The following is a 15,636-nucleotide window of genomic DNA, read 5'->3' on the forward strand; positions in this document are numbered from 1 at the left end:
ATTGCACTTTTTACTTGGGTCCAAAAGCCCAAGCTCAGCAGCATGGAGGTTATTGAATGGATGCTCTTGCCATTGCTACATTTTCAGAGGCTCTGGTGGGCTGATGTCACACAAACTGTTTCCATTTCAGTGTGGATCCAGTACTGCCAAAGTTGTTGACCAGCAGCGATATTGTGTTCTGAACAAGTCATGTTTACCAGAGGGTTTATTTATTTATTTTATTTACACATCAAATTCCATAGGACCAAATTGAGGAGTGAATCTCCAAGGTCTTGGAACGTGTCAGTACATGAAATTACAACATAAAAGTAATAACAGATAAAAATATATGTTCATGAACCATAAAAAAGTCAGTCCATAAGTTTAACTAAATGCAATCAACAATACAATAAGAATCAACTTAATTTTTCTAGGAACTCCTCGACAGAATAGGAGTGACCCATGAGGAAACTCTTCAGTTTCGATTTGAAAGCGCATGGATTACTGCTAAGATTTTTGAATTCGAGTGGTAGCTTATTGAAAATGGATGCAGCGGTATACTGCACATCTTTTTGCACAAGAGTTAAGGAAGTCCAATGCAAATGCAGGTTTGATTTCTGCCGAGTATTAACCGAGTGAAACCTGCTTATTCTTGGGAATAAGCCAATATTGTTTACAAGAAATGACAGTAAGGAATATATATATAATGAGAGACCAATGTCAAAATACCCAGACTCGTGAACAGGGGTCGACAAGATACACATACCAATAATTCTTTATTGCCTAATCTTCAGGCAGAGGGTAGTACTAAAAAAAATGTACAAGACTTTCTTTTGAAAGACTAGCTTAGGGATGTTGCATCAGAGAAAGTGCTCACTAATTGCAAATACATTTTTAAGAGGAACAAATTAATAAAAAAGAATCTTCTGCAAAAATAATTTATATAGCTTGAGAGTTTTAATGTAGGACTCCTCAGTGTATACTTATTCCGGTATTTATTTCAAATATCAGCTGGTATTTAACTAGTGATTAGTAATTATCTTTGATGTTCTTGAATCTGGTGAAGTGCAAGCTAATTAGTGATCTGTTACTGCCATCAATATGTTAGTATAAATGATGATGTAGTGAAATTCCAAGAAAATAAAAGGTGGTAGGGTTGGCAACATCAAGGCTCCGATCCCAATTTGTCATGGATGAGTCTTTCATGATGGAAAAAATGACATTTCGGTGTTGTTGTATACCATTAACTTGGTAGCAGAAGTCAAAGACAGGAGAAGATCCACATCATTGTTAAGCCTGATGTATGTATTGCCTGTTACTGTAGACACAGAACTTATTTAACTTGAAATCAACAGATTTCACCAGAATAATACAGTCTTTTATGGACACACGAAAACCTTTATTTGTTGAAATGTTGATTTCTGTAATCTACTGTTCTGTAGTGACACATAGTTATTATTCCTGCTGTATTTGGCAATTACTGGATATTCCAGCTACAGAACTTTAAGCGCTTATAAACAAATGTTTCCATTTTTCAAGTGAAGAACATATGTTCACTTTCAACCATTGTTATCCTTATTGTGCATAGATGGCTTCCTTGACCCTCCGTGAGTGCACCATAAGTGACACTATTGAAATGTGCAGTGTGCCTCGAATTTTCCCAGTAGTTACAGAGGTTGCTCAGATCTAATAAACACATGGAAATGATTTGTAAAGGGTTTGGATTTAAGCATACTATAATTTAATACAAAAAATACAAGCCCATTTTAACTTGGGTATGCCAAATGTTAATTTTAGTACTGCTGTACGACCCTGTGTTCATTGGTTTGAGTTAACATTGAACTTGACATGACAGGAAGAACTGTATCTTAGGTTCTGTTTGAAAAACTGTTTTTTCCCCACATTGTAGGTGAGCACAGCAATTATGTTTATGTATATGCGTGAGGGTCTAAACAACACGACTTGATCACCTGCTACATCATCTTTCCAGCTGTGTCCTCAAGATTTCTTTACCAGGTGATAATACTCTTTACGATGCACAGTTATTGGTGGTCTTAAGGGAAATAGAGGATATCAGCCACCCTCAAGCTATAACATTCCTCACTTTGTTAGACTTAGCAGACAAGCAAGTGAAGACCCTTCAGGATTCTGTTTTTCATCCTCAGAGCATGTATATGGAGGTGTCCTTCTGCAGGTTGCAGGTAAGTGAAGCAACTGAAAAAGCAAGTAGGAATACCTTCACAGGTTGCACTTGCAAAATGTACCATCCTCTTAAATGTTATCACCTTGCTGTTACGACAATGAATGATTTACCAATGCTGGGCAACAAGCTGCATGTGGTTAAGCCAATAGACTTGTTTTAACCACTACTCCTATGAGGCACAGATGAGCTTATGCATCTCCAGATAGAGCACTCCCCCATGACCCACAGATTCCTTTTACTTGAGAGAATACATAAGGGTTTGGTGCTGTCTGCATGCAAGCTTCAATATGCTGTATTTTATGCGAACGTGTTTTATACTGCCAATAGATCAGCAAATGGTTTCCCAGGTGACCTGCATTCTATTTTAGGTGCCAGTGAGACCTATGTGCTACTTATTTTAGGTTCTGTGTTGTCTGCTCCAGGTAGCTATTAGATTTAGGCAAACTTGGAAGTATTAAGTAGAAGATTTTAGTCTATTCGCGAACTGTTCATTATGTAATTGATGATGTAGTCACAGTTTCCTGACTTATTTTAATTTTTCCTCTTCATGTACATAAACTATTACATTAATGTTTAAGTTAATGACAATGATATTAGGAATATTGAATATTGTATACTAGAAGGTTAAATGGTGCATGAATGGAAGAGTGCCAGCAAGTGATTTAGATTTTTGTCCAGAGTAATGCTATCGACTTTTATTTTTCAAGAATTTTAACCACATTCATCTTGGAAGTTTCAGTATATTCTGTATAGTGCTTGACACTTGCTAAGGAGCAACTGATACTAAAAAACAACTGCCAGTTGCTGCGGAACAACTGAAAATTGCCACAGAACACACTGCAATGATAGTAAAAGGAAATGTAGAGTGCAGGATAAGTTGTTAGCAGCGAATCCTGTCCACGAACACTTCATATGCATTGGACAACACTTCACACTGTGCAATGTTTGACAAAGGATTTTTGGAACCGATTAGTATGATGTTCCATATGGTATGGCGATGTGTCTGCAAGACATCATTTGAGTACTTACATTCATGGACGAACAGTTGGAAAGCTCGAAGCCAGTCAGTGTCACGTCTGGGGCCACAGTAATGGGTGTAACAAAAAGTGTCATCTTAGGATTAAGAAAGGCTACTGAAGGTGGAAATGCCATGCTGAGGCATGCTGGCAGTCATCGATGGTCCACCACACTGCAAGAGAATCAATATCTAGCCCTTGTGGCAAAAAGAAACAGGCATGTCACTCCTAGGCACATAGCGGCGGACCTTGCAACTGCTACTGGTAGACGTGTGTCTGCCGTAAACATTTGTTTGTATGCTTGGAAGCCTGTTAAACGCATTCCATTTCAACGACACCATCATTGAGGAAGAGATCAATGAGGTCAGCAACAGTGGTCCAGAGTGATGTTCTCTGGTGAATCCAACTTCATTGTGCAAGTGATGTTGGTCACAAGTTTGTGCAGAGAAAGAGAGGGAACATCTTATATATCACAGAATGTTCAAGGAATTACGCAGAACGGCAGCACATTACCGCATATCTCTGCGCAAGGTACCGTTTCACAGTAGCAGTATTCTAAGAGATTATTGTGGATTGTATCCATCGGTTTATGGTTGCAGTAGGTCTTGACATTCTGTTTATGAACGACAATCTCGGTGTATACCCCTCCCCAAAGCGTGCAAGAACTGAAAACCGCCTTGGGAGAGGAGTGGGACAATATCCCCTAAGGACTCCTCAACAGTTTCATAGCCAGCATAAATATCAGGTGCATTAGCGTCAGGGGAGGGTATATTACTAACTTAGAGTCCAATATTGACCTGTATGTTGGGTGTATGACATTTGTCAAACATGAACATTATTTATGTTTGTTTTCCTGCTTTACAGTGTGGTGAAATGTGAACCATGTTTCGCTGTTAATATGCCACTCCACCTCTATTACTCTGCACTGTGTTTCATGTTGTCCATCATTGACTGTGATTATTCCTGTCCAACAGTGCCTCTGTTCTTTAGTAACTGTCAGGCAGTGTGATAGCTGTGCCTTCGAGTGTCAAATAGTTATCATAGTGTCGTGTTTGTACTGATTGCTGCACCGACACCAGTGTTGCAGGATGGCCACTTGAGCCCCCATAACAGCATTGCTGTGTACCACAGTGAGTGTAGAGTCAAGAGTACTGGTTTAATAAAACATTCTTCATCATTTAAGGTTTCTCATACAGTAGGTGGACAGCTGCAGCCCAGGTGGTAGCTGCAGCTACAGAGTTCACTGAGATCGCATAACAGCGGCTTGACTATTGCAAGCCAAGTATCTACTGCACAGCGCAGCTGGACTGGTGTCTCTAACCGCACCGTGAGGCGGCTGTCAGGGGCAAGCAAACACTACAAATCAAACCCAGGGCTCGGGAAGTCTGGCTTGATAGTCGGGTGATGGCACCCACTGAGAGGTCTTGCCTCAACTATAACAGTTCAAAGAACTATCAGTATTAGATGTCTTCTCATAAACCAGGAGCTTCACCTAGTTGATTGTGCCACTCAATGAAGCTCTAGAAGCTTGGCTACTCATCTGACATGATTGGTGCAGTGACTGCACCAGATGAATGCCCAGTGCCTGCAGAATGAAGCTATTGATTGTACTGGGGAAATATTTACTTCACTTAGCCAAGCATGTTGTGACAGGAGCTTGGTTCCAGTCATGTAGCTGGCTGTGAAACACTGCTTTATGCTAAGCATGTAGCAATCTAGCCAACTGCTACAGTAGATTGCAGTATTGCAGAACTCCATTCCAGCATTATGCAGTGGCCAACTGCAAAAATTATGCAGCTGGCTGGCCAACAGTCACTACCTCTGTTAGCTGTGGTCTGCCTGAAATCGATGCACAACAAATCTTCATGCCTTGGAAGAATTTGGTTCTCCAAATTCCAGGTTTTTGCTGAACCTTAGAACAACCAAAAGAGCATGATTCTGTGTCTACAGTCCTCCCCCCCTTCCGTCCCTCTCTCTCTCTCTCTCTCTCTCTCTCTCTCTCTCTCTCTCTCTCTCTCTCCCCCCCCTCCCCCTCTCTCTCCCTCTCTCTACCCCCCCCCCCCCTACGTTGTTGCATTCTCTCTCAATGGACTATTTACATTTGATCACCCACAGCCACTTTTGTCCACACCATTCACATTTGTGGTCTATTTTTATGTAACGCTGTCTAACTGAATCTCTAGGAAAAACACTGACAGTCTATGTCGCTCACGAGCCCATTCGGCAGCTATGTTAAGCCATCTCGTAGGTATAGAGGTTTGAGATTCCAGGAGGTGTCCTGCATTTACACCTTATAAGTAGTACTCATGTTCACTTATCTAAAATTTACAGAATTATGGACTCGTTCATCAGCACAGGTTATTGTGCTTATATCTAGCCTTGTCACCGTGTCGCTCATCTTCACCAACACAATCATCTTATCACTACATCATAAAACCACGCATCATACAGCCCCAAACTCACTCCAATTGACTTTTGTCTGTTCCAACTCATAAAGCATTTTCAAGCAGGAAAACATTTCCACAATGACATTGAGATGCAGACCAAAGTGACTTTGTAGTTCCAGACACTGGCAGCAGACACCTGTGACATGGGCATACAATTGATGGTGCACTGTTATTATAAATGCCTCAACAGTGGTGGTGACTATATTGAGAAGTAGTCAGTGAAACTATGTAAATACTCCAATAAATATTTTTTACTTAAAAGGGAACAGTCCAAACTGACTTGTTGAAACCTGGCCTCAAATTTTTTGTGCAGGAAGAATACACCGATAGAAACACAATGTTAAACTTTTAGCTGCTAGAGCACACTGCAAGTATTTTCTTCTTTTTTTTTTTTTTTTTTTTTTAATGTTAAAATTGCCAAATTCAGAGCTCGCCAGGCAGCTGAAGAAAAGTATACCTCTGCTGGAACTGTAGCAGACAATGCATGCTCTATATAGTGGGCACACAGCCTTGGTTGAAGGCACGTTGGTGAACAGATGACACATCACAGTGCGATCATAATTTGTAGAGTGAATTTCAATTTCCATTATTAGTTTCTCAGACACAGTTGTTCACAGGTGCCATTCACTCGAATCTGCAGCTCATTTAATATTCATAATAATTAGCAGTAGTTGCTAACAGTGTCTGTCTTTGTGCAGGTCCAGAGTTTCACAGTAATATGGAATCCAATTAATGTTTTCAACTTTTCAAAGTTGAAATATGAAGAACATGGTGTGCAGTTGACATGGAAGGTGGTGACATACAGCAAAAGGAAAAACAAGGCGACAGATACGCAACAAAAGGAAAATGACTTTTTAATAATTGGCAATTCGCTGCTGAAGAATATCGCTGTCCCCAATTGCAAGATCGACGTACGACCTGGTATTAGAATGCATCAACTCGGTAAACATTTTAAAAATATGGTAAATGCAAGACAAGATACTACAGAACCAGATTCTGAAACCAGACATAACTATAATGGGGTGTTTATACATGTTGGGACGAATTCGTTAAGGAGCAGCAGTGAGGAAGAAATGGCAAGCGAAACAAGAAACATGATTCGTTCTGCAAGAAATATGTATGCAGGATCTCGTCTGATACTTAGCGGAATCATAAACAGAAGGTCGGTGAGTGAAAAATATATCGCCAAAATAAACTGTGCTCTTAAAGAACAATGTGATCGTCTTGGGGCAATTTTTATAGACCCAAACAAATTCCTATGTGAAAACTCACTAGCGAAGGATGGCTTGCATTTAAATAGACTGGGGTCTCTAACGTTCAGCAGAATGTTTGCAGATGTCTGCAAAATCATTAGATGCAAGGGAAACTAATATGGCCTGAAGGGGATGAAAAATCATACACTCCAGCTGGAAAAGAAAAATATAAGCAGCATACAAAAAAAGACGATACTAAAGAATTTGCCCCAGAATACAGCTCACAACATGTAAACCAACAAAAGAAAAATTACATAAAAGTACTTCATCAAAATATTCAATACTTTGGTAACAAAAAATTAGAAGCAGAAGTACTCCTGAGTGAAGTAAGACCAGACATATTATGCATAAGTGAACATGGACTAACTGAAAGTAAAATACATAATGTGGCAATAAAGGACTACAAACTAGCTAGTTACTTCTGCAGATCTAAATATAAGGGTGGTGGCGTTTGTATATATATTAAAACAGGTACTCTATCAAAGAATGTAAACAGTGAAGCTGCTACATTTCCCATAGCTAGAGAAAAAGACTTTGAAGTTACTGGTATAGTGGCAGAGGATTTTAGAGTGTTTTGTGTGTGCAGGTCACCATGTGGCAATATTAGCATCTTTCTAAAAAACAGATGCTAGCTTATTGAGAACGAATATGAAGAGAAATCTTATTATATGTGGAGACTTCAACATTGACATGGGAAAAGACACAAAAATAAGACAGGATTTTGAAGAATTGTTAATACAGCATAACATGAAAGTGACAATAACTGCACCAACAAGAGTGACTTCACAAAGTGAGACAATTATTGACAACATAATTACTAATATGTGTAACTATGAGTCACATGTAGTTCAGACAGAAATATCTGAACATCATGGACAACTAATCAGCTTTTGCAGAAGTAATGACACAGTATCAGAACCAAAACAAACAACCAAAGAAATTAGGATCATCAGTGAACAAAATATCAACATCTTTAGAACAATGTTAAGTAAGGAAACCTGGAATGAAACCCTACAGGCCCAGAGTGTAAATGAAAAATATGATGCATTTATTTCAACAATTAAGTACCATTTTAATGTAGCATTTCCCAAAGTAAAGAGACAAGAAAGGCATCAAGATCAAGCACAGTGGATTACGAGTGAAATACTAGAACAGCGAAGGAAGCTTCAGGATGTGAGACAGATGGGCGAAGCTGAAAACTATAAAATGTTAAAAAAGAAGTATAGAAAAACAATAAGAGAAGTGAAAGCAAGAGCAATTGACACCACTATAGCGAACTCAAAAAACAAGGCAAAGGCAGCTTGGAATGCAATCAATGCTGAAAGAAAGGAAAAAGATGGGTCAAACAAAGAAGAAGGTATTAGGTCAATTAAAGTAGACAACACAGTGGTCACAGATGGTATGGAAATAGCAAACATACTGAATAAGAACTATATCAGTGGAGTAGAAAACCTAAAATTGGAAAGAAATAGTCAAAAACAGAAGGGTATTAAGGTACCAAAAAGATCATGCAGTACTATGTTCTTAAGACCAGTCACGGAAGATGAATTGCGGAAAACTATACAGAAACTGAAGTCCAAGATATCAGCTGGTGATGATGAAATATCAAATCATGTAATAAAGCTGGTATGTGAGGAAATAATAACACCACTGCTGAACATAGCAAACTGTTCTTTCAGAGATGCAATTTTTCCAGAAAAACTGAAGATAACGAAGGTAGTGCCAGTGTACAAGAAAGGGTGTAAGGATGATCCCAACAACTACAGACCAGTTTCACTGATATCAGGTTTCTCAAAAATCCTAGAAATGCTTATGTATACCAGATTAGTTAACTATTTGGACAAACATAACATTCTCATGACCTCACAACATGGTTTCAGAAAGGGTAAATCTACAGAATCAGCAATTGTCAGTCTAACAGAATACATTTTACAGTCCTTAGACGAGAAAAAGGTTGTCTCTGCAATGTTTCTGGATCTTTCAAAGGCATTTGACACTATTGACCATGAAATGCTGATACAAAAATTAAACAACTATGGCATTCGGGGGCAACCAGGTGAATGGAAAAAATCATACTTGTGCAACCGCAAGCAGTATGTATCATTAGGAAACTCGTACCAATCAGAAACCAAATCCATCAAATATGGAGTGCCGCAGGGTTCGGTAATGGGGCCATTGTTATTTAATGTATTTGTTAATGATATAGGTGTTGAGGAGGAAGAAAAGAAAATATTGTATGCTGATGACATGACAATACTAAATAGTGACCAAAATATGGAACAGCTTGAGAGAAGAGCATACATATCTGCAAATGTCACAGCTCAATGGCTGTTGGAAAATGAACTGGTTATAAATCTAAAAAAGACTATGTATGCAGTGTTTAAAAACAAGGAAAAGGCTGTAGACATGGATTTAGAGGTTGCTGGAACAAGGCTGGAAGAAGTAGAATCTGCTAGGTATTCTTGTGGATAATGAACTGAAATGGAAAAAACATATTAATAATGTCTGTAAGAAACTGAGCTCTGTCATATTCTTAATGATGCAGCTATCACAGTATTCAGACAAGAACCTTCTGTGTACAGTGTATCATGGACTTTTCGAACCATACTTACAGTATGGAGTGACTGTGTGGGGAAACTCAAACAAACAAGAGACAAAACGAGTGTTCACATTACAAAAAAAAGCAATTAGGACCATTTTAAGAAGAAAGACCTCTGAAACATGCAGAAACTGTTTCAAGAATATAGGTATCTTAACTTTTTCATCGTTGTATATATACAAAACAATAATGTACATCACAAAAGGTAGTGAGGACTGGATTACAAATGCTAGTGTACACACCCACAATACAAGAAAGAAGAATGAAGTACGGAGCATACCCCACCGACTGGCAATGCTAGAAAAAGGACCCCAGTACTCTGGTATCAGACTACTAAGAAGTCTGCCCAAAACCCTGCAAGATAGTGTACTTCACAATGACTTTGCAAAGAAACTTAAAGACTATCTCATTGAAAAAGAGTTTTACAGTGTTGCAGAATACTTATGCCATTAAATTTGTATATATTGTTACTCATTATCAGTGATGTAAAAATGTATGCTAAAGGTGTAGAAAAATAAGTGATAAAGAATTTTAATACTTTGACATGTCCTATATTACACGTACATTTACTGTACACAATGTAATCTTACAGGATCAAATAAAATTCAATTCAATTCAATTCAACATCACCTATTTCTTCTCAAGACCTACACATGTGTTATTTATTCAAGATGATGATTTTCCTGGAAAACCTTGGAATTCTCAGGGAATTTCATTTTACCTGAAAAAATCAGGGAAATCTCAGGGAATTTCACAAAATTTCAGGGAATTATGTTTTTAACCTAGCATTGAAATTGAATTTCATTAAGTTTTATAAATCACATATTTTAAAATAATTAATATTTCAAATTGTGTTAATTGTATGAATACTATCCCACATAAGTTATCAATGTTTAAAAACTGTGGTTAAATTACTACTTATGACTGCTGTATAGCTTAGCTGATAGGGAAGAAAAGTTATTATTGTGGTATGTCATCCCCTCCCCTCGTCGCCCACACCATTAATTTAGCTGGAGCTCCTTGATACTGCCTTCCATCTTCCTCCTCACACCTGGAATTCTCAGGGAATCTTTTTGCTAGTTTGAGTAGCCACCCTGTTTATTTAGTTAATTTCTTGGATGTTCATTCAAATTATGTCGACATTTCACTAGAAGTTGTGGAAATTTAAATATTAAATGGAACAGGAAATAATTCAAATGATTCCATAAATTGTAGTTCAAAAGATGATAGTTGTGTTAATTAAAGTCCAGAACAAAAATAGCCTACCTTCCAAGCCCGAAGTGAACTTGGGCAGTAATCGCTTCCAGTGACAAAGAAAAGGCTGTAAACTTTTTGGTTAAATGAAGGGGAAGAAAATGCTTAAACTTAAGCAGTGTGCAAAGGTGGTTTCATTCTGTAAAATCTGAACATGAATTGTATAAATGAAAGAAAGATTTGCAAGAAATATGAAATATGCGCCAAAATGAAACTCGTATAATTGTGTAAGAAAAACTGTTTGAAGAATTTAGTATGCTTGTGGGACTTGGTGCACTATTACTGAGGGAGGTCTACAAGATCGGGCACTCAGAATTACAAGTTAGATAAACATTACCTACTTCCAGGCTTCTTTGACCTGTATAAACAGATTCAGGAAATTATATGAAAATAAAGTTACAAAATTATGAAGTTTACCTCAAGTAAATGTTGTTAATAGGTAATACTATAGAGAAATTTGTAGCTGACATGAAAAAGAAATTTCTTGTTTTCTTGTAAAATACTGTGTGTAAAGTCAGTCAGTCATTTTTTCTTGTAAGTAGTGTGTGCAAACCACACTTTTGTCACATTATCACTTTGAAGGAGAGAAAGAGTCGCTTGTGGAGTCACTGAATGCTACGACTCATTTGTACACAGTAATGACAGTAGTTAGTGGATTACTGTTTCTGCAGCTTTTTGTCTGTTTTCAGGAAAATAAAGGCAAATTAGGACAAAAAAATACTGTTTACTTACAAAAATATTATCTACACAGTACTATCTCGAAAATGGGAGAGAATAATTTTCAATGTTACATCCAAAACATCTTCCTACCACTTGCAGAAAATAATTCAATGCTTTTGTTGGCCCCTTGGCCTGGACTAACAACACCAATATCTTCAGGAGAACCATAAAAGGACTGTTAATATAATTCGGATTCCACCCAGAACTAATAGGGTGTCTCGGCCTCTCAATAAAAAAAGTTTTGCAATAGTGTCAACCATTTCTCTGAAAATTGTCAGAAAATGTAATTTCCAGTTGCTCTTTGTCATTTCAAGTTCATCAACAGAACAGCATTTTTAAACTTCAGTCATTTCTGAATGTCAATTTGCATCACCACATTTTACGAATCTGATCAAGTATGCCTGGTACACAGAGCACTACGCACAATATAGGCCATGACCATTTCTTATTCAGTGCCAGTTCCGTATAAATAAAACTAGTAATTTCTGTGAAGTGCCTGAATGTGCTAATATTTTGTCATGTGTGCCTGGTGTAAGAAATGTGTTTGTTTTCATCATCCGATACACACTTCACATTTTTGTGCCAATTACAAGGAACTGTTTCATTGTTAGTAAAATATACATTATTCAAAAATTAACATAAGAACTGTGCTGTAGGAATTGTTATAAAATACTTAATGTCAACAAATTAAATTCCTGTTTGATGGAAGTCATCTGTAATGTAACATCATACACTGCCTTGATTTTCTTTCCTCTGCTAGTAACTTGTGTAACAAATACAACTGCAACAGTTTAGCTGTCGATATAAACTGAAAGTTATTCAAAAAATTAATAATTTGAGACATGTTTGGCATGGTTTATTCTTTCTTTTATTCTTTAAAAAAACCTGCATTGACCTTAACAGCTAAATTTTTGATAGAGCATCTGTATCAGTGTGTTCATCCGGTGGAAAAAGGAATTCAGGGTAGGTTTCACTATGGTGGATTGGACCATTCCCTTGTTAGTGATGTTTTTGTTTTCTTTACTGGTCATAGGAACTTACGTTCTGGAGGCACCGTGCACACAGATCTATTATTATAGTTTGACATTGTAACTTTTTCAAGTTTTTATAGACAAATTATAAAATGAAAATTTAAAATTGTCAGTTCTTAAAAGAAGCTTTTATCCGCATTACTTGTTCTCAAGTAGTTAGTACCATCTTACAGATGGCACTAATTATAATAAATCATAGAAAAATTGATGGGTTGCCATTGGCAATACGTATGTGTGTTCATTTTGTTACAAGACCTGTTTTATATTATTCATGAAATATTAGCCTTGCTTGCAAAGAAAAGTCCATTCAAATCTGAGTAACTTTACAATTCTACAACTGATTACCTACAAAAGAAATATCATACCCAACAGCAAAAACACAAGAGAAAAGTATAGTTCAGACACTGCTACAAGGGCAGTGTGATGTTTGAAAATATGAGGATGGGAAGAAAGATGGCAAACTAGTTGTTGGAGAACAACTGAGTTCTGACAGGTTGGTGTTAGTGGGAAGTATCCAGATAACCCGGACGGTGTAACACTGTGCCAAGATGTGCTGGCCCTACAGCTGCTTAAGAAACTTTATCATAGGAATTTGTTCATAGCTCAATTCTGGATCCATGGAAGATATAAAAATGAACATATAAATGTGCTTACACACATAAAAGTGATATGAACATGGGACTTGATGTAAATATACCAATGATAAAAGATTAGCAAATCATTTTCTAATCACATTCAGGACTGATTCAAAGTATGTCATACTGCAAGCATATTTGAATTATTGATAAAGACTAATAAACAAATAGTAATTCACATGAGAGAAATTACATTCATGTCATTTTTTTTTTCAAATAGAAGAGAGGTAGCATAATAAAAAGAGATAACACTGATAGATTTATAGATAGAGGAATAAGATGTAACACACAAAATGAAGAACTAAACAGTGCTACAACAGCTCAAGGCCCTTTGCATGCCAAGCACATAACATACTAAGAGAGTATGTTCCTCTGATGATTCCATGTACATTTTTAAATAAAATTCACATACTGGGGACAAAATAATTAAAATCATGTAATACACACACATGTTACACAATAAATGAATGTGTTTTTCAATATTTATTAAATTCATAACATTCAGCTCTTTTTTTTCCACTGAAGAATATTTTTCACTTAAGTTCAACTCTTATGAATCATCAGTATCCTTCTGCTTGTATGATTTCAAAGAAGTTATGTTTCTAAGCCCAAGACATTTCCTACATTACAGATACATCAATCGATATGCATTAGGCTGTGGAGTTTCTAGAATTTTGAATGGACCAATGTAGGTATTAAAAAACTTTTTCAACTTGACAGCTAAGTTTTGACTTGTCACATATTTTAAATAAGAAATAATCTCCACTTTTAAATTTTGTTGTTTCATCATTTTCTTTTTCAAGTTCATTCCTGTTTTACATACCGTAGTTTCTTTCACAATTATGTCACATTCTTAAGCAGACATAATTCTACATGTGATTCTTTAAGTTTTGCTGTAATATTGAATACTTTAAGAGGCTTCAGGGTTGCAGCTGCATCATGTTGACTTATTGTCACAATATTCCAGCTGGCTACTGTACAGCCATTTTCAGGTGAGTGTCTGGACACTCACCTGAAGATGACCCTATGGTTACCAGCTGAAATATTGTGGGAAGAAGTCAACAGGATCCAGCTGCAATCCTGAAACATCATAGAATAATTCTACATGTTGGAAAGTCTACAAATTCAGAAATAGTGCGTGCAGGTTTTTTTGTGACAAATAATTTCAGAATCTGAAAATACATTAGAATGATGTTGTAAGCTGCTCATAATGTCTTCAAAATCACTTACATGTTCATACCAAGTGGATGCATATTACTACAATATGTGCATCACAAATGACCAATTTCATGCATGTACCTCTCGCTGCAGGATTTGGTGTGGATTGTACACAGAAATTAAAATATGTTTGATTCTAGATCTTTCTACAAATGACTGCCAACACTTAGACAAAAACTATGAGTCTTTGTCTGGTAAGATAAATGTTGGTTTTCCAATAAGATTGAAATAGTCTTTTTCAAGTTTGGAAATAATGTTTTGGCTTGCAGCTTTCATAGCTGGATACAACTTATTAAATTTAGGGAAAACATCTACCATGACAAAAAATATAACAATGTCCATATTTACTTTTTGGCAAAGCTCCATTGAAACCCAAAGAGGCTAAATTCATATGTTTCTTGGGACTTATGTTTTACATTTCACCTTGACTTGTCCTATTATTTACCTTGATTGGCTGACACTTATCACAAGTTGACAATTCTTTTCATACCTTTTTAGTCATATTATAACCATGTTCCAGTAATTTTTGTATTCATTTCTGAATATCACAATGACCATAGTTTTCGTGTATATATTTAAGTAATCTCTCTGCTTCTTCCTCTGGTCTACATAATTTTCAACTGTCAGAATCTTCATCTAATCTTCTAAAAAATGTTACCTTGAATATTTGGGAATACTTGTCTAATTTCTCACACTTTTTGCTGATTTCCAGTTGGGATCATGTTTCTAGCTTCTCCCAACTTTGTTGCACACATCCCTAGTAACTTTTCATCATGCGTACCTTTCATATAACTCATTTTAAATTCTTTCTCCTCATCTTGGTCAAAAATTTCATTGATTCCTCTTAATGACATCTTTTACAAATCATCTGCAGCAATGTTGACAGAGCCTTTAATGTATTTGATTTCATTGTCAAATTGTTGTAGGTCTGTCTAGTGAATCTACTCAAGTAAAGTCTGAAGTCTTGATGATAGCTTAAGGCTTTTTGATCTGATTATAATTTCAACTTATGTCCAAGAAAATACACTGTGTTCTGAATTCTGTGAACGCCCAGTGTAGTGCTAATAATTCTTCTTCTGCAACCATGTAAGATTTTTTTCATGCTTAAAAGTGTCCCACTTGCAAAAGCAATTGTACAATATATAATTTCTCAGTCAAGTTCCTGTACCAGAAATAATTGTGCACCCAGTTGAAATTACTACTGTCAGTGCATGGACCAAAAATAAACTGAAATCAGGTCTGTTAAAAAATTGTGGTTGTTTACTTTTCTTTAAATTCTTA

General features: G+C 36.6%; 1 protein-coding gene across 1 annotated transcript in view; it reads left to right on the top strand.

The window, feature by feature from the left end:
* The window catches only part of LOC126204401 (ankyrin repeat domain-containing protein 27-like), a 113,713-nt gene extending 107,279 nt beyond the window's left edge, over positions 1-6,434 (top strand). The window contains exon 12 of the mRNA XM_049938778.1: positions 6,344-6,434. Within this exon, the coding sequence (XP_049794735.1) occupies positions 6,344-6,378 (35 nt within the window). The 3' untranslated portion in view covers positions 6,379-6,434. The remainder of the gene's footprint in view (positions 1-6,343) is intronic.
* Positions 6,435-15,636: the final 9,202 nt, after the last annotated feature.

Source organism: Schistocerca nitens, chromosome 9 (assembly GCF_023898315.1).
Source record: "Schistocerca nitens isolate TAMUIC-IGC-003100 chromosome 9, iqSchNite1.1, whole genome shotgun sequence".
NCBI classification, from domain to species: domain Eukaryota; kingdom Metazoa; phylum Arthropoda; class Insecta; order Orthoptera; family Acrididae; genus Schistocerca; species Schistocerca nitens.